At 42.9% G+C, this 24,312-nt stretch overlaps 1 protein-coding gene across 1 annotated transcript in view; it reads left to right on the top strand.

Annotated features, from left to right (window-relative positions):
- LOC117501864 (histone H3.3) overlaps positions 1-15,138 on the top strand; it is a 57,528-nt gene extending 42,390 nt beyond the window's left edge. The window contains exons 4-5 of the mRNA XM_034160832.1: positions 14,668-14,831; positions 14,863-15,138. Of these exons, the coding sequence (XP_034016723.1) occupies positions 14,668-14,796 (129 nt within the window). The 3' untranslated portion in view covers positions 14,797-14,831; positions 14,863-15,138. The remainder of the gene's footprint in view (positions 1-14,667; positions 14,832-14,862) is intronic.
- Positions 15,139-24,312: the final 9,174 nt, after the last annotated feature.

Below are 24,312 nucleotides of genomic sequence, written 5' to 3'. Positions count from 1 at the left end.
CACACACGCAACCGGATCAGTCGACTGTGTACGTCCTCAGTGCAGCGGAAAAAAAAATCACGTCAGAAATGAGTCCAGCTTTTCTTATTTCTTCCTGCTAACAGCCTCCAGACAGCACAGTGGATTTGCGTGTGGGTGTGGGTCTTATAAGAATTAGCAGCATCAATTAGCTGCTAATTCCAGACCAAGACCAGGGGACAACCTGGTTTTGAGAGAGATGATGTCCCCCGTGAGCAAGCGCACGCACACACACGCAACCTGGTCGGCGCTTGTGCGTGCGTGTACTACCAAAAAAATACTGCGTTCAGCTTGGGACTCCGACGAGGGCGGTCGCATCTCCTCCACTCTCCCTTATCTCTGTTCTCTGCCTTTAACCTTCAAGTCCCTATTTCACCAGACTGTGAATTCCTCAAATTATTTTGGATTCTGGATCTATTGGACTACTATTAGATTAACCATGGAACTGATCAGCTGGTCTCTGAACACTATTGACACCATTTTTTCTACGAGAAGGTCAGGACTGGGGGATCCTACCTGCCCTAATGGAACGTATCCTGCGCGCTATGTCCTCTACTCCTGGGGGTCTTGGCGTGTTGCATGCTTGGCGCCTTTCTACGTTGAGCACGTCGACAATTTATTCATTTTTGGTCTCATGGTAGCAGGGCTGGTACTTTTTGGTTTATGTGCATCTTGATTAACGAGGTTGGCAAGGCAGTGCATTCTCAGACTGCGATGACTCTTGAACTCAGACGCACATTGGATGACATCTGGGAGCAGATGTGTGCCTTGCAGTTGAAGCTGAAGATTTCAGAGGCCAGTGAATATTCTTAATTCATAATTAGGAATATTCTTAATTCATAATTGGGATTTGGTTGTGCAAGTGGAACTGTTAAAAAGTGTTTTTCACTGCTGTAACCATAACATTACAGGCTTATCAAACTTGAAGGTCAAATTGCCCGACTGTTTTTCCTCCAGAGGGATTTGTTTCGGCCTGGGGAACATTAGCTGTTTCTTATCTCATCTCACAAAGACAATAAACTGCTTTTCACAGGACTGAAGCATGTTCCATTCTCTTCCCCCACCCCCTCCTTCCACCATCAACACCTCCCCTTTCCGGCGCCCGCTAATGTCATTCCTTCCCCCTTCGGCAGGGGCGGTGCAGTTTTTGCTGCAGCCCACGTCCCCCCCAAGCTGATGGCGGCACATCTTATGGTTGCTGCGTGGCCTTCACCCACTTGCCTCAATTCGGATAACGGACTTCTTCAAACTTAGTACACATAAACAATTTCAAATCAATCAATCAATCAATTTTTTTTTTATATAGCGCCAAATCACAACAAACAGTTGCCCCAAGGCGCTTTATACTGTAAGGCAAGGCCATACAATAATTATGTAAAACCCCAACGGTCATAACGACCCCCTGTGAGCAAGCACTTGGCTACAGTGGGAAGGAAAAACTCCCTTTTAACAGGAAGAAACCTCCAGCAGAACCAGGCTCAGGGAGGGGCAGTCTTCTGCTGGGACTGGTTGGGGCTGAGGGAGAGAACCAGGAAAAAGACATGCTGTGGAGGGGAGCAGAGATCAATCACTAATGATTAAATGCAGAGTGCTGCATACAGAGCAAAAAGAGAAAGAAACAGTGCATCATGGGAACCCCCCAGCAGTCTACGTCTATAGCAGCATAACTAAGGGATGGTTCAGGGTCACCTGATCCAGCCCTAACTATAAGCTTTAGCAAAAAGGAAAGTTTAAGCCTAATCTTAAAAGTAGAGAGGGTGTCTGTCTCCCTGATCTGAATTGGGAGCTGGTTCCACAGGAGAGAGCCTGAAAGCTGAAGGCTCTGCCTCCCATTCTACTCTTACAAACCCTAGGAACTACAAGTAAGCCTGCAGTCTGACAGCGAAGCGCTCTATTGGGGTGATATGGTACTATGAGGTCCCTAAGATAAGATGGGACCTGATTATTCAAAACCTTATAAGTAAGAAGAATAATTTTAAATTCTATTCTACAATTAACAGGAAGCCAATGAAGAGAGGCCAATATGGGTGAGATATGCTCTCTCCTTCTAGTCCTCGTCAGTACTCTAGCTGCAGCATTTTGAATTAACTGAAGGCTTTTTAGGGAACTTTTAGGACAACCTGATAATAATGAATTACAATAGTCCAGCCTAGAGGAAATAAATGCATGAATTAGTTTTTCAGCATCACTCTGAGACAAGACCTTTCTAATTTTAGAGATATTGCGTAAATGCAAAAAAGCAGTCCTACATATTTGTTTAATATGCGCTTTGAATGACATATCCTGATCAAAAATGACTCCAAGATTTCTCACAGTATTACTAGAGGTCAGGGTAATGCCATCCAGAGTAAAGATCTGGTTAGACACCATGTTTCTAAGATTTGTGGGGCCAAGTACAATAACTTCAGTTTTATCTGAGTTTAAAAGCAGGAAATTAGAGGTCATCCATGTCTTTATGTCTGTAAGACAATCCTGCAGTTTAGCTAATTGGTGTGTGTCCTCTGGCTTCATGGATAGATAAAGCTGGGTATCATCTGCGTAACAATGAAAATTTAAGCAATACCGTCTAATAATACTGCCTAAGGGAAGCATGTATAAAGTGAATAAAATTGGTCCTAGCACAGAACCTTGTGGAACTCCATAATTAACTTTAGTCTGTGAAGAAGATTCCCCATTTACAATGAACAAATTGTAATCTATTAGACAAATATGATTCAATCCACCGCAGCGCAGTGCCTTTAATACCTATGGCATGCTCTAATCTCTGTAATAAAATTTTATGGTCAACAGTATCAAAAGCAGCACTGAGGTCTAACAGAACAAGCACAGAGATGAGTCCATGAGTCCAAATGTGTATGTGTTGCCTTTAATTCTGATGTGTGCCATTATTACGGTAAACAAGTAATAATTGTGGACTAATTGTTGTCTGAGGTAACTGGAGTGTAAACGTAATTTCTCCACTGTGAGATCACGAAAGTATATCTAATGTATGTCCTCAGTGCAGCGAAAAAAAAATCACGTCAGAAATGAGTCCAGCTGTTCTTTGTTCCTGCTAACAGCCTACAGACAGCACAGTGGATTTGTTTTGTGTGTGTGTGTGCACGCGCGCATGTCTGGGAAGCATGTACATGCACGAGCACGTGTGCGCACACACGTGTGTGCAGAGTGCAATGGTACCAAACATATGGAACCAAATTTGCACTCTAAATGGAACCAAGCTGGACTCTAAGTGCAGTGCAACACAAATGGGATGAATTAATGTATGTCATGTGACATACAAAGCACCAATCAAATGACAAGGGTCCACTCAGCTGTTATATAATAATTAATAACTGACCAGGAGCCTTTCTCAGAAAGCAAGTACAACAAAGTGAGTGTCAACATGAACACTGGCTTGACCAAATCCAAGCTAGCAAACTCTGACTTTTCTGGTTTCAAACAGGTATTAACAATTAGAACTTATTTTGACTGCCAGTAAAAATTGATTATGTGCTCATCCAATTTAAATCTAATTCCATGCTGTATGTCTGAACAGTCAAAAATTACAGGAAATGTGGTTTTCTGAAGCCATTTCAAGCATTGGACATGCATGTTGGACACCTGTGCTGGACATGCACATTGATGGGAGTCTCAGGTGTTGGTGTATTTAGACAGCAGCATTTCAGTTGTTGCTCAGTCTGTTCACGTGATTATGTGGACAGACTGAGCAACAGCATGTATTTATTCTACATGCCCTTTTTCCTTTTCCTTTACTTGCTCGTTTGGCTGATTCGCTCAACTGACAGGACACCTTTTGTTGTTTTATAATGTATAAACATAAAAATATAACATAAATACAAACAAACTTGCCAGTTTTGCTTACAGTGCATGTCAGAGCTCTGTAGTTGCAGCGTTTGAACATGAGACAGCAGACATGTGACATTTTGTCCATTTATCCTGCCTCCTTCTCCCACTACCATAAAGTACAGATTGGTCATCCCTGCAGTGTAAGGTACTGTAAATCTGTACTCCAGTCACCTGTTTTTGCACTGTCCCATTGCATTCCATTATATTTATTTAGCAGTGAATATAGTTTTGCCTATTTGACTTTTTACTTCTTACAGAAGTAGAGAAGCTTGAATCTTCAACTGGACTGGGTTGCTTGACGCGAGGACATTTCGCTTCAAATCGCAGAAGCTTCCTCAGCTAAAATTCTTGCTCTGGATGTCTGACTTCTGTCTGACTCTTGTAGAGACGAATAAACAGAAAGCCACAAAAGCTGGAGTTTTAAACTTAACCAGACCCCTACTGAGAGGCAGACTGCTATAGGCTAGTGACTAAACAAAAGCTCTAATTAGCAACTATTGTGCTCTAGTTAGCACTCTCCTAATGACAGGGCAGCTGTCCCTCCTAATGATGGGATGGATGCCTTTCGTGGTGGCTCCCTTGATGACTCTCCTGATGACGTGAATGACTCATTACCATGGACAAAAGACTGAAACTCCTTTGACCTGAGTACCCCATTGTAAACAGGGGATAAAGCGTGTCTCAGACCCCCTCCCCGGTTAAGGCTGGGTTTTAAGCGTTTCACAGAGAATACCTCCTTGACCCCTCTCTCAAACCATTTCTTCTATCTGGCTAATATTTTAACTTCCTTGTCCTCAAACGTGTGGTTAGTGTCTTTAAGGTGGAGATCAACTGCAGACTGAGGTCCACTGGTGCCCTCTCTGCGGTGCTGGTATAGCCTTTTGTGTAAAGGTTGTTTAGTCTCACCTATGTAGTGTTTGTTACAGTTTTCCTGACATCTGATAGAATACACTACATTGCTCTGTTTGTAACTAGGGATCATGTCCTTAGGGTGAACTAATTTCTGTCTCAAGGTGTTAACCGGTTTAAAGTAAACTGGGATTTTGTGCTGTCTGAAGATCCTCTGTAGTTTTTACCCTACTCCTGCTAAATAAGGGAGAGACACTCCTCTTCTTCTTGTCTCTGTCTCCTGTCTATCTGGTCTCTTTGTTCTCTGGCACTTCTGCACTTTGTCCAGGGACCATCGTGGGTACCCACATACTGTGAGGGCTTTCCGGACACGTTGTTGTTCTTTAGCCCTTCCCTCTGCAGTTGTAGGCACCTGTAGGGCTCTGTGTTGAAGCGTCCTGATCACCCCGAGTTTGTGTTCAAGGGGGTGGTTTGAGCCAAAGAGCAGATATTGGTTAGTGTGAGTTGGTTTTCTGTAAACCCCTGTCTGGAGCTGCCTGTTCTCTTCAATGGTAACATCACAGTCCAAGAAGGCTAAATGGTTGTTTCTGGCATCCTCACGTGTGAACTTGATATTGGCGTCCACCGAGTTGATGTGTTCTGTAATGTCCTCAACTTCCTGTTGCTTGATTTTAACCCATGTGTAATCAACATATCTGAACCAGTGACTGGGAGAGATGCCCGTGAACGACATCAAGGCTGTCTTCTCCACTTGCTCCATGTACAGATTGGCCACAATGGGGGATACTGGAGACCCCATCGCACAACCATGAATCTGCCTGTAGTAATTCCCCCTAAACAGGAAATACGTGGTGTTGAGACAGATCTCCAAGAGTTGGCAGATGTGGTCTGGTGTGAGTTTGGTCCTTTCAAGTAGAGACACGTCCTCCAGCAGTCTCTGCCTCACAGCTGAGACGGCCTCAGCGGTGGGGATGCAGGTGAACAACGAAGTCACATCAAATGACATGATTGTTTCATCTGCCTCCAGATGAAACAATCCTTGATTTTATTCACAAAATCTTGTGTGTTCTCCACATGATGGTCTGAGTTACCCACTTACAGAAGTGTTACAGAAGTGTTTTTTGTTTTCTTTTTTTATTGTTTATACACCAATAACACCAGATCAAATTCCTTGTATGTGCAAACTCACTTGGCAAGAAATTTGATTCTGAATCTCACTCTTTATATATCTACAGTGACATTCAATACTATAGCAACCAATGTGAATTAGATAACAGACGACTGCAGTACAGGCACAGATATTGGATCTTGTCCCTTGCTATATGCATAGAAGTAGAGAGACTGGAATGCCAATTCAATATCTGGTTCCATTGAGTTCTGTTTGTGAGCTTGCGACGCCTGAAATTTCAGCCACTCAGCCGCGAGAGTTGGGGTAATTTACTTCTGACCGTCTTACTTACTGTCCAGCAATGTAAAGAATGTTTTTTTTTCCCATGCTTTCTTGCGCTTTCTGCCTTGGCTTCAGCAAGTTATCCTCTCGACATATGTTCAAAGTGTAGCTTGAATGAAGTTCTTGTTGATTTGAAATTGTGTTCAGGACAAAACTTGCTAATATTCAGTGGGGTAAAAAAGTATTTAGTCAGCCCATGATTGTGCAAGTTTTCCTACTTAGAAAGATGAGAGAGGTCTGTAATTTTCAACATAGGTACATTTCAACTATGAGAGACAAAATGAGGAAAAAAAAAAACAGAAAATCACATTGTAGGATTTTTAAAGAATTTAATTGTAAAACCATGGTGGAAAATAAGTATTTGGTCACCCACAAACGAGCAAGATTACTGGCTCTCACAGACCTGTAACTTCTTCTTTAAGAAGTTCTTCTGTCCTCCACCTGTTACCTGTATTAATGGCACCTGTTTGAACTCATCTGTATAAAAGACACCTGTCCACAGCCTCAAACAGTCAGACTCCAAACTCAACCATGGCCAAGACCAAAGAGCTGTCGAAGGACACCAGGAAGAAAATTGTAGATGTGCACCAGGCTGGGAATAGTGAATCTACAATAGTCAAGCAGGCTGGTGTGAATAAATCAACTGTGGGAGCAATTGTAAGAAAATGGAAGACCATTGATAATCTCCCTTGATCTGGGGCTCCGCGCAAGTTGTCATCCCATGGGGTCAAAATGATCATGAGAACGGTGAACAAAAATCCCAGAACTACACGGAGGGACCTGATGAATGACCTGCAGAGAGCTGGGACCAAAGTAACAAAGGCTACACACTACGCAGACAGGGACTTTAATCCTGCAGTGTCAGGTGTGTCTCCCTGTTTAAGCCAGTATGTGTCCAGACCCGTCTGAAGTTTGCCAGAGAGCATATGGATGATCCTGAAGAGGATTGGGAGAATATCATGTGGTCAGATGAAACCAAAATAGAACTTTTTAGTAAAAACTCAACTCGTCGTGTTTGGAGGAAGAAGAATGCTGAGTTGAATTCCAAGAACACCATACCTACTGTGAAGCATGGGGGTGGAAACATCATGCTTTGGGGCTGTTTGTTCTGCAAAGGGGACAGGACGACTTATCTGTGTTAAAGGAAGAATGAACGTAGCCATGTAAAAAGTGAGATTTGAGACAAAACCTTCCATCAGTAAGCGCATTGAAGATGCAACGTGGCTGGTTTTTCCAGCACGACAATGATCCCAAACACACCGCTCAGGCAATGATGGTGCTATCACAGATGTGTAAGTTGCTCATGCCATGGGCACTAACACACCCCCATACCATCACAGATGCTGGCTTTTGAACTTTGTGCTGGTAACAATGTGGATGGTCTTTTTCCTCTTTCGTCCGGAGGACACGACGTCTGTAATTTCCAAAATCAATTTGAAATGTGGACTCATCAGACCACAAGACACTTTTCCACTTTGCGTCTGTCCATTTCAAATGAGCTCGGGCCCAGAGAAGGTGGCGGCGTTTCTGGAAGTTATTGATGTATGGCTTTCACTTTGCATGGTGGAGTTTTAACTTGCACTTGTAGATGTAGCGACGAACTGTGTTAACTGACAGTGGTTTTCTGAAGTGTTCCTGAGCCCACACGGTAAGATCCTTTACTCAGTGATGTCGGTTTTTATATAGACTGCCTGAGGGATCAAAGGTCACCGGCATTCAGTGTTGGTTTTCGTCCTTGCCACTTGCATGTAGAAAGTTCTCCAGATTCTCTGAATCTTCTGATTATATTATGGACTGTAGATGGTGATCCTCACCCCATCTTTGCTTGTGAATGGCTGAGCCTTTTGGGGATGCTCCTTTTATACCCAGTCATGACACTTACAATTAGTCTCCTCAGTTCCCAAACGCTTATTGAGTGTTGTTAGAAGGAAAGGTGATGTAATGCAGTGGTAAACATACCACTGTCTCAGCTTCTTTAAAATGTGTTGCAGGCATTCATTTTGAAATGAGCAAATATTTGCACAAAAACAATGAAGTTTATCAGTTTGAACATTAAATATCTTGTCTTTGTTGTGTATTCAATTGAATATAGGTTGAAGAGGATTTGCAAATCATTGTATTCTGTTTGTTCTGGCCTTAAGTGCCCTGTATCGTCTGCCTGATGGCAATAATTCAAACAAATAGTGTCCAGGATGGGAGGGGTCGCTGATTATAGTCCTTACCTTCCTGAGACAACAACTTGTATACAGTTCCTCTAATGAATCAAGAGACAACCAGTGATCTTTTGGGCTGTGGTGACGACCCTCTGGAGAGCTTTCCTGTCTGTGACTGTGCAGCTGGAAAACCACACACACAGACAGTAGGTCAAAATGCTCTCTATATAGCAGCGATAGAGGAACACCACCAGTCTCTGTGGCAGATGGTTATTCCTTAGAACTCTCAGGAAATCGTCTCTGCTGTGGCTTCTTGATGGTACCCATAGTATTTGTGCTCCAAGTCAGGTCGTCTCTCAAATACATGCCCAAAAAACGAAATTCAGAGCCCCACTCCACACAGTCCCCATCGATGACCAGTGGCTGGATGACTGTTTTCCTCCTTCTATAGTCCACCACCATCTCCTTTGTCTTTGAGGTGTTGAGGATCAAATTGTTCTCCCTACACCGGACCGACAACCGCTGCATCTCCTCTCTATAGGAAATGGAACAAACTTCAGTTATGTAGATTTTTAAAACTGAATTGGAGGAGAGGGGGGCTCCCCTTGTACTGGTCACAGCATACGGCTTGAACATGGTATTCATGAAAAGATGAGTGTCTACATCCTCCCCTGGACAGGATGCAAGTCCAACAAAAAAAAAAAAGCATTGTACTGGTGTCCAAAGACACCCCAGAAAGAGCCAAGAGGGTGCAGGTTTGTGCAGATGGGATGAGTTCATCAATGAAATCACCTGCTGGAGTCAGCCGCTTCAAAGAAAACCTGCACCCTCCCGCACCCCCCGGAACATCAACAGACACCACCGCTGCACACATTTACAGATGAAGTATCTTGTAAAATTGCATTTCAGTACATACCTGCATTGCTAGATTTTATTCATCCTGCTGAACTTTGCTGGCAGTGAAGCTTCAAAACCATGGAAGAACAGGCCACTAACTCCTCTTGGACAGATCGCCAACAAGAGGACATATCCATGTCTGCATCCACTCCTCAATGACAGATTGCCAGCGATAGAACATGTCTATGTTCACTAACTCCTCACGGACAGATCGCGCATGCAGTCGCTGGCTGTAGCTCCGGTTTCACTTCCTCAAGTTCTTTCACAATTGTGGCACGTTATATAAAGTTTATTAACTCCTGGAAATAATGTATTCTGACTTATTCCCAAGGTATCAAATCCATCTGCGTGTCCAGGTAGTCTGTAAAAACAGCATCATGGAGCCAAGCCCCCCCCCCCCCCCCCCGCAACTTTTTTCTTTCCTGCGCACATGCAGCAATTCCTGCGTACTGGATTCGCATCACAATACAACCCTACGCAGGCCCAGTGTGAAATGGGTTGAAGGGGTGAATGCTCAGTTCTAATCCAATTACATTTTTTCCACTAATCTGATTGGGTAAGTGTGTGAGATTTCAGACCGTATAATATTGGGGTAACGGTGGCAAAATATTCGACCGTTTCACATTTGGATGTATTACTCCGCGTTCTGACTGGTGTTCTGTCATTCCTGTTCTCCGCGCAACTACACATGAGCATGCAACCATCGCTGTCCTGTAAAGGGTGCGGAAAATGGCTGAAATCAACAAGGACATAAACGTATTTTTTTAAAAAACAGAAAAAAGCGCCGTCATAACTGACCAAATGGCGTTTATGCGTATTTCTGCTGATACTTGACTGAAAGTGCCATATTTGTCGCACTGTTGGCTTGTCATATAGTCCTGTGGCACACCGCTCACACTGTTAGACAGACGTGACATTCAGATTTCCTGCTGCATGTCCACATGAACCGACGGTCCGTTGCAGCTTGGGACCTCCTGTCAGTGTGCACACTCTCCAGCCCATCACAAAAGCGATATATGTTTTTATGTATTTCCACGTGAGGACAGCAAGCGCACACACACGTGTGTGTCTGTCAAAACACAGTACGTGTTCTGGAGCTGTGACGTCCAGGACCAGAGTTGTCAACAGCTCCTGCTATTGACAGCCAGCCACGCTCCCTGTCCATTCAGCGCACAGACCAAGGTGTCACTCTATGATCAGATGAGAGGCTCCTCACCTGTGGAGGGGGGGGCTCGAACCATGCGCACACACATGTTGGGGGTGGGGGAGTGCGTGAAACACATGCACACGTGTTGTGGGGGAGCTGACACTCTGGGGGCACTTCGACAAATTTCACTGCTAGCTTGAAAGTGATTGCCTGCTGACTGTTTTCGTGCTAACAGTGCGAATGGCCACACATCCTTTAAGTGCCAAGCGAGCGGTGTCGGATGTTTGTGTGTCCCCTGGAATTTGGCTGATACCTGCCGTGAGTGGGATCAAATGCACAAATAATTGTAGCAACAGGTGTACGAGGTGTTGGAGGCAGCTCCGATTTCACACGTATTGCATACGATTCCTGTTTCATGTGTAATTCCACCACATTCATACTATGTGTGAAGGGACCCTAAAAGACATCCTTGGCCTGGACAAGGCGCCACTCATCGACTGGGCCCACAGAACTGTCCGTCAGCAATCGAGTCCCTCCGAGCCCCCATGCCCATTCATAATACGGCTCCACTATCATCACGTTCTGGAGGAGATTCTCCGTAAAGCTGCTGCAGTGAAAAACCTCCAATATCAAGGTAAAAATATGTCACTTCCCCGACTACCCTTCATCAGTGTCAAAGCGACGGGTGCAATTTAGCCCGGCAGCTATTGCGCAACCAACCTGGTGACAGATATGGTCTGCTCTACCCAACGAGATTTCTGGTGACCCACAACGGCCAGAAATCTATTACTGACCCACAAAAGGCCGAGGGAGGAGTATGCTGAGCATCTCACGGCAACACCATCGGGAGAGAGTTGTTACTAGTTAAACGGTTAATGCGTCATATTCCCCACTTGTATAGACCATTTTTATTTTACACCACATTAAAATGTGGCAAGACAACATTATAAGGTACAGAGGCAGAGAGTCTTTCCTACCGGACTTTAATTGTGTTAATAAGCAAAAGATAGTAGAGAAGCTTGAATCTTCGACTGGACTGGGTTGCTTGACTTGAGGACATTTCGCTTCAAATCGCAGATCTTCCTCAGCTAAAATTCTTGCTACGGTAGTCTGACTTCTGTCTTGAAGTTCTTCTCTACAAGGGTCAAGACAGAAGTCAGACTACCGTAGCAAGAATTTTAGCTGAGGAAGCTTCTGCCTTCACCCTTGTAGAGACGTTCTTCTCTTCAAGGGCTGAAGGGGCCCTAAAAAACATCCTTGGCCTGGTCAAGGATATTTTTTAGGGCCCCTAAAAGACGTCCTTGGCTCCCCAGGATGTCTGGACTGGGTCACAGGGCTTCCAGTCGAAGATTCAAGCTTCTCTACTATGGAAACCACCTGGACAACTGAGAGCCTTCACAGAAACAAGCCAAAGATACTTGCACAAGTTAATATTCTGTATATGCAGCTGTTTTATAATATTTTCTAAGCTCCATTTTGGAAGTAGGCCATGTTTTTGTATCTAAGCTTGGTGGACACCCCCAGAGAAAGTAAGTCTTAGTAAGTTATGCTACTCAGACAGGGAAGCTTCACTTCTTGTTCTTTTTGGTGGGGGTTTTTTTTTTCTTCTTCCTCCCGCTTTCCTACAGCTACGTTCGGGTTAGCCTGATGTGTTTAAGGTTTATGTTGTTTAATCTGTTGTTCAGTGTATTTGTGTTTCTAATTATGCTGAGTCATATTGTTTGTACAGTTGTAGAAGCAAATTATCACTCATCATCACTCATTTTCAACTGCTTTTTTGGGTTAATGTCGCGGGGGCAACCAGCTCCAGCAGGGTACGGCAGACTTCCCTTCCGATGCCACATTGACCACCTCTGACTGGGGGATTCCAAGGTGAGGTGAGGAGTGAACTCCTCACCCCAAATTCCATAGTTTAGCTGATGTACATAATGTACAGTGTTTTTTGTCAGCAGCTGTATGTGTGTGTGACGTGTTTCTTGTGCTGCAGGGCTGTGAAAACTCCGCGGATCCGCAGATTTCATCATGGGGGGGTGGGATGGGTTGTTAGTGATGTACTCTTTAATCGTGAACATCACTGAGTTTTTAAAATGCTTATTTCAAAGCGTTCTCTTTTTTACGACATCATTTAAGTTTTATAAGTAAATGGTAAATGGACTGTATTTATATAGCGCTTTTCCATCTGCATCAGACACTCAAAGCGCTTTACAATTATGCCTCACATTCACCCCGATGTCAGGGTGCTGCCATACAAGGCGCTCACTACACACCGGGAGCAATAGGGGATTAAAGGCCTTGCCCGAGGACCCTTAGTGATTTTCCAGTCAGGCAGGGATAAGTCCGCGGACACTGATCTGTGTGTTACAGATATGAATCAGTTTCCTCGGATCTGTGGAGTTTTGCGGAGGAAAAATGCCACTCAAAGTGTAGCTGTTACGACAGCTGTCGGAAAGCAGGACTGGTTGGTTGCTGCGGCGACGCTGTGTGGCTCCTGTGCAACGCTTAAGCTAAACTTAGCATGTGGATATCCCATACTTTTAGAGCTTTCAAGTTTTTAAAAGAAGATTTGTGCAGCATGTCTGTGTCTCGGACCGACGTTGCACAGACAGGTCAAATAAAAGGTTGAATGTAGGATCATCTAAATATCCACTAATTTTGAGATTTGTTCTTCCAGGAGATGCTGAAAAAGTATTATTAGATAAACGGCTCATGGGGAGCTGTACACCCCCCCTGCAAATTTTCCTCGGATTTCACAATTTTCATTTCACAGCCCTGGCTGAGCAATCAGAAAACAGCTGCAAAAAGGCACCAGGTGAGGCACGCAGTTCTCCTGCCTCATGGTAGGGGCGCTAGTGATCCTGGGGATTTTTCTTGCAGCAGCTCGTTTCCACCACAGAATAAGTGACAGCAAGCTACAAGAGCAGCCGTTCAATTATCTTTTTCCTCTTGCTGGGACTTTACTTTCAGAATGGAAGATTACATATCCAAACTGAAACAATTTTCTAAACTCGACTTGCAATTGAAGCAGGAGGTAATAACTAAAGAAAGACCGACTCCATAGCTGAAAGGTTTGCTTCAGAAAACTGAAGACCTGCTCTTTTCAAATGGAGCGGGACACACGAAAAGTCTGGCTGTGTGGATGTCCAGTACGAAATTGCCTTTTCAACTTTTCCTGCTTTATTTTCTCAACTTGTGACAATGTCTGGACTCAGGTGGAATATTGTGACCTGAACAATTTGCAAAGAAGTCTCATCAAACACAAGCGGTCGACCACTCGCATTCAAAGCCAGAAACGGATGAAAACATACAGTCGGACCAGGACTGATGAAGGACAATTTTCTTCCCTAGCAGTGATCTCCACTGAGAGAGACTTTAAAACTGAAGGAAGATAAGGAAAACTTCCACGAGTAAGTCATTGATGCTTTTGTTCAGGAGCGGCACATTTATATGTAAATGTCAGACCATAATAACTTTTTTTGTTATTAAATGTGCTTTTGTGTGCTACACTTTGTATGTGTAAAGAATGCTGACAGATTTTAAACATAACCTGTTAACTGCTGTCAATCGCACAGTGAATAAGCTACTCTGGGGAGTTCATATATTTGTAAATCTGATTGTGATGAAATCAGTGCCTCACCTGCCATCAACCTCACCATACGTCACTGATCACCCTATATGTTGAATATTGGCGCCAGACGGTGTCCCTGATGCAACGCCACATAAAAAGGTGAGGTGTGGCAGGGATGGGGTTTTAACTGGGAGTCCACTGCACTGGCTGCTTGGCCGCAACCCGACCCGACTCATATTAAAGCACAATGTGACCTACGTGAACACATGTACACAGTTGTACACATGTATCCTGTATATCCAATATCCTGACCACATATGGGTAAGGTGTAGTGTATGTATCATCAGGAGTCCATAACACAACTGCCATGGGCACACAACACATCTGGTGTGTTTAAGGCCTGTTTTTACTTCTATACCAATTAGCTCTTCAAGAAAAGGACACAGGATGTCCAACTCCTCTTTCAGTCTGCAGGTTTCAGCTAAAGAGAATATTCTGGGGGTTTGTTATGGTAGCCTGCTGGTGAGTAGGTTATGGTTGCTGGGCATGTTACCATAGTAACAAACCCTTGAGTACAACATAACATGCTTATCAGAGCTGGAAAAAGTTTCTGCAACTGAGTTTTCTCTAAAGTTGCTTTCTGAAATTGGTCCTGAACATAAATTATCCATTTACACTGGAAACAACTTTTTTTTCTTTTAATTTGTATTTTCCCTTCTTGTCATTGTGCTCTTCATCACAGGCAGCGGAGGCGTTTCTTGTTTTGTTGTTCAGTGACGCCAACCTGTGTGCCATCCATGCCAAGCGGGTCACACTGTTTCCCCGTGACATTCAACTGGCCCGCAGGATTCGTGGAGTTGTCCACATGTAAATGCATTACTGGGGACGACCTCCAAAAGAAAGGACTCTTTTTTTTTTTCTTTTTTTTTTTTTCTCTTTTTTTTTTTTGCAGTACTCTGTTTTCTTGCTTTGCTGTACCATGTTGTTGTTCATATTAATAGTGGCAACAGTTAATAATTGTAATAGTTTCATCATAATCTAGAAACACGTTATCACTGACTTTCAACCTCTAGATTATAGATAGACCCATCTTATATTTAGAACTAGATTTCTGCTCAAGTGTTCAACTATATTAAATTTGATTGTGTTTTCACTTTTTATCACTGTGTTTGAGTTGTATTGCCAGTTTGCATTGTGCCTCTTTAATGGGTTCCCCTGAAGTACTTTTCTCAATAAAATTGAGAATTTTTTATGATAAACGCTTTGTGATTTACAGTTTAACATTCTTACATTTGCGTTGTCTTTGATTTCATCACAAAGAGTATGAACCAAAGACATTTCATGTTTTGTTTGGTCAGTGTCATTCATTAATATACATCAGTTTCTGCATTTCAGGCCTGAAACATATTCCAAGAAATGTAGGGCTAGTAATGAGGGCCCAAAAATAAATATGTAAAATAATAATGCGAGGTGATTGTAATCATGATGTAGTATCCATGAATCTTTGAGGAGCAAAGATTGGCAGAGGATCTCCACTTTTGTCCACAAATGCATAAGAAAATTCAAATTTTTAAAAACAATGTTCTTATAACAACGAGGCAATTTATTCCAGAGCAGATTAACTAGTTTAGTTTAGTGTCCCAGCACAGGCTATTAGCAACAGGCAACAAATACAAATACAATCCTAAAACACGGAGAAAGGCACTGGGAGAAAGCTGGGTGCAATCTAACAATTTATGAATGTCTTCTCTGTGCTCAAACAGAACACAAACCTGGAAGCAAACTGACATGGAGTGACAACGGATGTCATAATAACTAATTACACATTAAAATGCAAAGGCAGAATAAATTCATGAAATAACACAACAGAATGAGACGTGGACCTTGACAGTTCCTCTAAGAAAGATTTACATATTTCTCCATTTACATTGCACAATATCAAACGGTTCAAGGAATCTGTAGGTTATTCAAAGGGTAAGGGAGAAGGCATAACATGAACACCAGTGATCTCTAGTTCCTCAGATGGCACTGCAAGAACCACAATAAACGGCTCACAAGCCTTTGTCAAGCACTACAGTAGAATTACATTCACAAATGGCACAACCCCAATTCCAATCAAGTTGGGACATTGTGTAAAATGTAAATAAAAAGAGAATACAGTGATTTGCAAATCCTCTTCAACCTATATTCAACTAAATACACCACAAAGACAAGATATTCAATGTTCATTTCAAAAAAGTTGGGACGGGGCAACAAACAGCTGGGAAAGTTGATGAATGCTCGAAGAAGACCTAATTGGAAACAGGTGAGTGTGGGTGGGTGTTAGTGTCCATGGCATGGCCAACTTAGGGACGTCCCTGCTTATTTCAGCAAAACAATGCCAAGCCACATTCTGCACATGTTGCAACAGCATGGCTTCGTAGTAAAAGTGTACGGGTACTAGACTGGCCTGCCTACAGTCCAGACCTGTCACCCATTGAAAACGTGTGGTGCATTATGATGCGCAAAATACGACAATGGAGACCCTGGACTGTTGGAACAGCTGAAGTCATACATCAAGCAAGAATGGGAAAGAATTCCACTTACAAAGCTTCAACAATTAGTGTCCTCAGTTCCCAAATGCTTATTGAGTGTTGTTAGAAGGAAAGGTGATGTAACACAGTGGTAAACATACCACTGTCCCAGCTTTTTTGAAACGTGTTGCAGGCATCCATTTCAAAATGAGCAAATATTTGTACAAAAACAATGAAGTTTATCAGTTTGAAGATTAAATATCTTGTCTTTGTGGTGTATTCAATTGAATATATGTTGAAGAGGATTTGCAAATCACTGTATTCAGTTTTTATTTACATTTTACACAACCTCCCAACTTCATTGGAATTGCGGTTGTAAAATCATACTGTGGCAAACAAGCGCAATCAGACATTTCTGACGTCTGCCAAGGGTTGACAAGGACTCTAAAGCTATCTGATTGACATCGTGACCTGGACTTTATTTGGATCTGGATTCCACAACTCAATGCAATAATTACATACTGATCCAGAATGGTCTGCCTTATCAAGATGTTACAATCTGATATTTATTTCTCAAGCTGAAACAAAATCGTGTTCTCCTGATATTGGTTTTACATCGTGATGTCATATGTTTCTGCTGCAGAACCTGCATATTGATCTGGATCACTCCCAACATCCAACAATAACAAGGTCTTCCTTTGTACAATAGCCACATGATTTAAATTTTGTCAAGATCCATCAAGCAGATTTGAGATGATCCTCGAAATGGTGAAAAATTAAGAAATGATCTAGAATCTGGATCTTGATCCTGAGCCACTCCAGAATTTAATGAAGTCGGCCATAGAAGACTTCATTAAAGCTGTCTTTGGTGAAAATGTCATCAAAATCTGTGCAGTAGTTTTGATGTAATCCTGCTATCAGGCAGACAAATAAATAAATGTTCATGATTTTATTGCATCCTTCACGGACGTATAAAAATGCCTTTTGTTAACCTTATCCAGAAATGGGATTGACGTTTTTAGGCTCTGAAACATCTGGGTTGGAACATCACACAGTAAATCATGTATTATGGTCAGATAAATTAATATTTCTGATCTTTGGTTTGCTTTTTTTTTACCTACTCCAACAAAGTTGTGAGAATGTTGTTTTTGCCCATTTACTTGTTTGTTTTTGAACAGCTGGGAGCCCCCAGTTTTTCCATATACTCGTATCCTTATGAAACTTTTACTGAAGACTCATATCCTCATAGGGAAGAACTGATTAAATTTTCAAGGTTAAAGTCAGGAAAAATCCCTATCCTTAACATTGAACAAATTTTTAGAAATTCATAACTGTCAAAAAACATCTTATTTCTTTCATATTTGAGAGTGTTATGTAGGATGGTATCCTTGATCAACTGACACAGTTTGATCCAGATCTGAGCCATATAACAGATTTTGTGGCCATTTAAATTTAACATTGTAAACCCCATTTAACGTATATTTTACATTATATCTTAAACGTGTTTGAAAGTGAGGTGCAGACTGGCACTCACTATCACCTAACAAAGTTTGATCTGGAGCAGATCTGGATTGTGGATTTTGTGGACACTTATTTAATATTGAAAAGCCCATTTGGTGTACATTTTGAATTATAACAAGTGCCTCAGTAACGCTCATTTTTCTGTTATGCATTTACCTACACCACCAAAACTAGATGGAGGTGCCTGTTTGTTGATTTTCCAGTTATCAGCCATAAACCAAGTGCCAAAAAGCAACGACAAGTTGTGCATAGCAGAGATAACCAGTGTTCTGTGAAAATTATCTGAAAAAGAATTCAGAAACTGAAAAAGTTGAAAGAAAAAAAACAAAAAAAAAACAACGCAACACCACAAAAAAACTTTGATTCAAGTGCATTAAATAAATACATACTCCTGACTGATCACATCTATTTTACAGTGAGGAAAATAAGTATTTGAACACTCTGCGGTTTTGCAAGTTCTCCCACTTAGAAATCATGGAGGGGTCTGAAATTTTCATCTTAGGTGCATGTCCACTGTGAGAGACATAATCTAAAATAAAAAATCCGGAAATCACAATGTATGATTTTTTTTTAATAATTTATTTGTATGTTACTGCTGCAAATAAGTATTTGAACACCTACCAACCAGCAAGAATTCTGGCTCACACAGACCTGTTAATTTTTCTTTAAGAAGCCCTCTTATTCTGCACTCTTTACCTGTATTAATTGCACCTGTTTGAACTTGTTACCTGTATAAAAGACACCTGTTCACACACTCAATCAATCACACTCCAACCTGTCCACCATAGCCAAGACCAAAGAGCTGTCTAAAGATACTAGGGACAAAACTGTAGACCTGCACAGGGCTGGGATGGACTACAGGAGAACAGGCAAGCAGCTTGGTAGAAGACAACAACTGTTATGATTATTTATTAGAAAGTGGAAGAAACACAAGATGACTGTCAATCTCCCTCAATCTGGGATTCCATGCAAGATCTCACTTTGTGGGGTAAGAATGATTCTGAGAAAGCTCAGAACTACACAGGAGGACCTGGTCAATGACCTGAAGAGAGCTGGGACCACAGTCACAAAGATTACATTAGTAACACATGATGCTGTCATGGTTTAAAATCCTGCAGGGCAGCAAGGTCCCCCTGTTCAAGCCAGCACATGTCCAGGCCTGTTTGAAGTTCACCAGTGACCATCTGGATGATCCAGAGGAGGCATGGGAGAAGGTCATGTGGTCAGATGAGACCAAAATAGAGCTTTTTGGAATCAACTCCAATTACCATGTTTAGAGGATGAGAACAACCCCAAATAAACCATCCCAACCATGAAGCATGGGGGTGGAAACATCATACTCTGGGGGTGCTCTTCTGCAAAGGGGACAGGACGACTGCACCGTATTGAAAGGAGGATGGATGGGGTCATGTATTGCGAGATTTTGGCAAACAACCTCCTTCCCTCAGTAAGAGCATTGAAGATGGGTCATGGCTGGGTCTTCCAGCATGACAGTGACCCCAAACACAGCCAGGGCAACTAAGGAGAGGCTCCGTAAGAAGCATTTCAAGGTCCTGGAGTGGCCTGGCCAGTCTCCAGACCTGAACTCAATAGAAAATCTTTGGAGGGAGCTGAAACTCCAAACCTGAAAGATTTGGAGATCTGTATGGAGGAGTGGACCAAAATCCCTGCGCAGTGTGTGCAAACCTGGTGAAAAACTACAGGAAACGTTTGACCTCTGTAATTGCAAACAAAGTCTACTGTACCAAATATTAACATTAATTTTCACAGGTGTTCAAATACTTATTTGCAGCAGTAACATACAAATAAATTATTAAAAAAAATCATACATTGTGATTTCTGGAATTTTTTTTTTTATTTTTTTTTATGTCTCTCACAGTGGACATGCACCTAAGATGAAAATTTCAGACCCCTCCATGATTTCTAAGTGGGAGAACTTGCAAAATTGCAGGGTGTTCAAATACTTATTTTCCTCACTGTATCTTATGAAATGCCACTTCTAACAGGACTTTGACCTCGAAAATTTTTCCAAGGTAAAATTTTGAGGAATTGGAAACTAGTGTTGGCAGAGGTTTGCACTCTAGCAGTGTGATGCTCTAGTTTTTTTTTTTTTTTTTTTTTTGAAGGAATGGACACCATGTGCTTCAAACCAAAGATGAAACGGACCATCCAGACTGTTATCAGCAACAAGTCCAAAAGCCAGGCTCTGTCATGGTATGGGGTTGTGTCAGTGCCCTTGACAAAGGTCATTAATGCTTCTATGATGGCAGAAAACGTAGAAAGATACATTGAGGTTTTTGCTGCCTGCAAGATGACATTTGCAGGGCCATCCATTCATTTTTCAAAAATTACTAATTTTATTAATTGAAGTGTTAGATCACAAGATTCCTACCACTGCTGCATTTGCTCACAGTTGTAGTTTATTTTTTTGAATCCAGGTGGCTATTTGGTTTAAGGGGAAAGTCATGTTTTGTTTTTTTGGCGCATTTTAATTGGTCCCCATGGAACATCGCAGCTGCACACCATGTGGCCAATCTCAGCTCTTCTTACCTGTGCCCTGAGCCTCCTGTGTGCAGGTGTGCCAGGACGTTGCCCGGGGTGACTGCTCCCAGCAGCCTGCTGATCGTGCTATCAGTAGCCAGTGTGCAAGCAGAGTTCAGATTAGGAATGAGAAACTGAATCCTGTGAGGTCCCAGCATCCGTCCAAAGGAAGAAGTCCAGACTGCAAGTGAAAAGCTGCAGTTTGTTGAAGGTCAGGGAATGCCTGTGTGACGTCTGAAGCCGGTGAGATCTTTTTTGAACAGTTGACTTCTCCAGACTGGTAAGAATGTATTTATCGCCTATCTCTGTCTTCCTGTTGCTTCCTCTTACTTGTAACATGTCTTTTATCTGTTTAAAGTTCTAAAATATTTCTCATGAAATTACAAATTGTCAGAAAATTTGCTAGTTTTGAGTTGAAGTTTGCCTAAAGATTCTGACTTTGTCCTTGAGGTTTTGGTCCCAATATCCCATCATATTTTGCATCTAAACCTCGCATAATGAAAAATATGTGGTGTATTTTTGCAGTCTGAATGTTTGGATCATACGGGTGTGTTCATGAATGGAAGCATCAATAAATCATTCTTTTTTTCATCGCATCACTGCTGTGATTATCTGGTGGTCAAATAATGAGGCCCTCTGCTCCCCCCACCCCCATCCCAGGATAGCTATGATGTCGGCAGGAGACCGAATCCTGGAGGATCTACTATACGGTGGTGACTTTGGTAACGACACGCAGCTGTGCAGTTGTGCACCGCAGAGGGAAGAAAACGCGACAGCAGGCACAAAGAGCACCACAAGCCTTCAGGTTATTCTAACACCACGTGTTCCATGTTGGAAAACAAAAAATCTGAGAACAGCTCTTATAGCAGACCAACTCAGTGACAAGTCCTCCCACTTAACTTAAATATTAAATACACTTGTCAGCCCATGAAGTAACATTTGTAGAGTGGTAAATTGTTTAGAACATTAGCACTGTAATGGCGACTTTGCGAATATGCCACTAAGCCAGTACTTTGCACGAATGTCTATTATACACATATACTGAAAACAATTTAACCAGTAATGTATGGTTGTCTATCTCCATGGCCGGTTTCATAAAGCAGTCTCATCTTGTTTAGTGGACTAAACTCACTTAGTTGACTCATCTTTTGGCGTTAGTTGTCGCACAAAGCGCTTTAGTTGGTTAAAATTTCACATTACCTGACTAAAGTTTTGAGCCTGGTACAGAGGGGGCTAATCTTATTTTAGTCAACAAAACTTTAGTATCTTACCTCCAAAAAAGGCGGCTATCATGTACCATCACTTGATGGAGGAGGAAGGAAGGAGAGACTTGGAGCAGGTGTTCAGGGACAAGGAATAATCCATTGGAGATGTTTCCAGATGCTGAGTTCAGGAGGGCTTCTCCTCTGCTGCACCGGACTCAGCCATGTTTGTAGCAGACCAACCCGGAAGTAAACAAAACTGTTGCACATTGGAGGCCTTTCGTGGCAACGGCACTCGTGAGGCAGCTATGACTGTGAAAATCGTTGACTAACATAAAATGGCTAATCTACAAGTTTAGCCATCGATGTGAAATGATTAGACAGATAATTTTGGGCGCCTAACCTTAGTCGACTAAGTAAGTTTAGTAGACTAAAAAATTAAACTGCTTCATGAATTCTGGCCCAGGTGCATCATAAAAATTTTTAAATTTTGTCAGGTATTTCAGAAGATTTGTGTGTATTCTAGACTCATTACATCTAGACTAAAATTTTCATGCATATTCAATTTTAATTTTGGTTATTATGGCCTCACTTATCACTCACTCATCTTCAACCGCTTATCCAAGATCGGGTGGTGGCTGCAACACCCCCAGCAGGGGACCCTAACATCCCTTTCCCACATTAACACCACCTCTGACTGGGAGACATCGAGGCATTCCCAGGCCAGTGTGGAGATATAATCTCTCCAACTAGTCCCGGGTCTTCCCTGGAGTCTCCACCCAGCTGGACATGCCTGGAACACCTCCCTAGGGAGGCACCCAGGAGGCATCCGTATCAGATTCCCGAACCACCTCAGCTGGCTCTTCTCAACGTGAAGGAGCAGTGGCTCTACTCCGAGCTCCTCGTGAATAACAGCTTCTCACCTAATCTCTAAGGGAGACACCAGTCACCCTCCTAAGGAAGCCCATTTCTGCTGCTTGTACCTGCAATCTAGTTCTTTCGGTCATGACACAACCCTCATGACCCTAGGTGAGAGTAGGAATAAAGATTGACCAGTAGGTCGAGAGCTTTGCCTTTTGACTCATCTTCCTTTTCATCACAACAGTACGTTAGAGCAAATGCAACATCGTCCCTGCTTTGCCGATTCTCCATCCAGTGTCACGCTCCATTGCCCCTCACTCGTGAACAAGACCTGACGTACTTGAACTCCTTCCCTTGGGGCAAGACCTCATTCTCTACCTGGAGTAGACAATCCATCGGTTTCCTGCTGAGAACCATGGCCTCAGATTTAGACATGCTGATCCTCATCCCAGCTGCTTCACATTCGGCTGTAAAATTGACCGAGTGAGTGTTGTAGGTCATGGGTTGATGAAGCCAAGAGGACCACATCATCTGCAAAAAGTAGTGATGAGACCGTGAGCCCACCAAACTGAAGACCCTCCTCCCCCCGACTATGTCTCAATATCCTGACCATGAATATCACAAACACGATTGGTGACAACTCACAGACCTGGCAGAGGCCAACCACCACTGCAAATAAGTATGACTTACTGCTGAGAACCCGAGCACAGCTCTTGCTTTCTGAGTACAGAGATTGGATGGCACTGAGAAGGAGCACCCTCAGTCCATACTCCCTAAGCACCCACAGTATCTCCCAGGATAACCAATGATAAACTTTTTCCAAGTCCGCAAAACACATGTAGACTGAATGGGCATACTCCCAGGCCCCCTCCAGGATTCTTGTGAGAGTGAAGACCAGAGGATCCTCAGTTCAAATCCCAGCCTGTCCAGAAAATCACTTGCCCAAGAGCCTTTGGGCAAGGTCCTTAATCCCCTAGTTGTTCCCTGTGTGTAGTGAGCACTTTGCATGGCAGCAGTCTCACATAGGGGTGAATGTGAGGCATATGATCTGTAAAGCGCTTTGACTATCTGATGTAGATGGAAAACCGCTATTAAAAAAAACAGCTGGTCAGATGTTCCATGGCCAGGACGGAACCCACATTGTTTCTCTTCAATCCAAGGTTCGACTATCGGCTGAACCCTCTTTTCCAGCACCCTGGAGTAGACTTTACCAGGGAGGCTGAGTAGTGTGATGCCCCTGTAATTGGCACACACTCTCTTTTCCTTTCTTTAATATGTGGACCACCACCCCAGTTTGCCACTCCTTAGGCACTGTCCCAGACCTCAACGCAATGTTTGACACAATGTCTTCCAAGACAGTCCCTCCACACCCAGAGCCTTCAGCATTTCTGGATGGATCTCATCAACCCCCAGGGCTTTGTCACTGCAGAGTTGTTTGACTACCTCAATGACCTCCACCATGGAAACTGATGATGATCCCCTATCAACTTCCAGCTCTGCCCCTACTATAGAGGGCACTCCAGTCTGATGCAGGAGTTCCATCCAGCACCCAAATTACCTTCTCATCTGAGAAGGTAATTTGGGTGCTTACTGTAGACAGCTCGGATGACTCCCCATTTTCCTCTCATGAGGTGTCTCAGGGTCAGAAGCCCTTGGTGTCGACCGAAGGTCCTTCTCCATGGTTACTCTGATCTCCTCCAACAGCCGTTGCTTTGTCTCTCTCACAGCAGAGGCTGCCACCCTTTGGGC

This window comes from Thalassophryne amazonica, chromosome 2 (genome assembly GCF_902500255.1).
Source record: "Thalassophryne amazonica chromosome 2, fThaAma1.1, whole genome shotgun sequence".
In the NCBI taxonomy this organism is placed as follows: domain Eukaryota; kingdom Metazoa; phylum Chordata; class Actinopteri; order Batrachoidiformes; family Batrachoididae; genus Thalassophryne; species Thalassophryne amazonica.
This window is presented reverse-complemented; position numbering and strand designations above follow the sequence as displayed.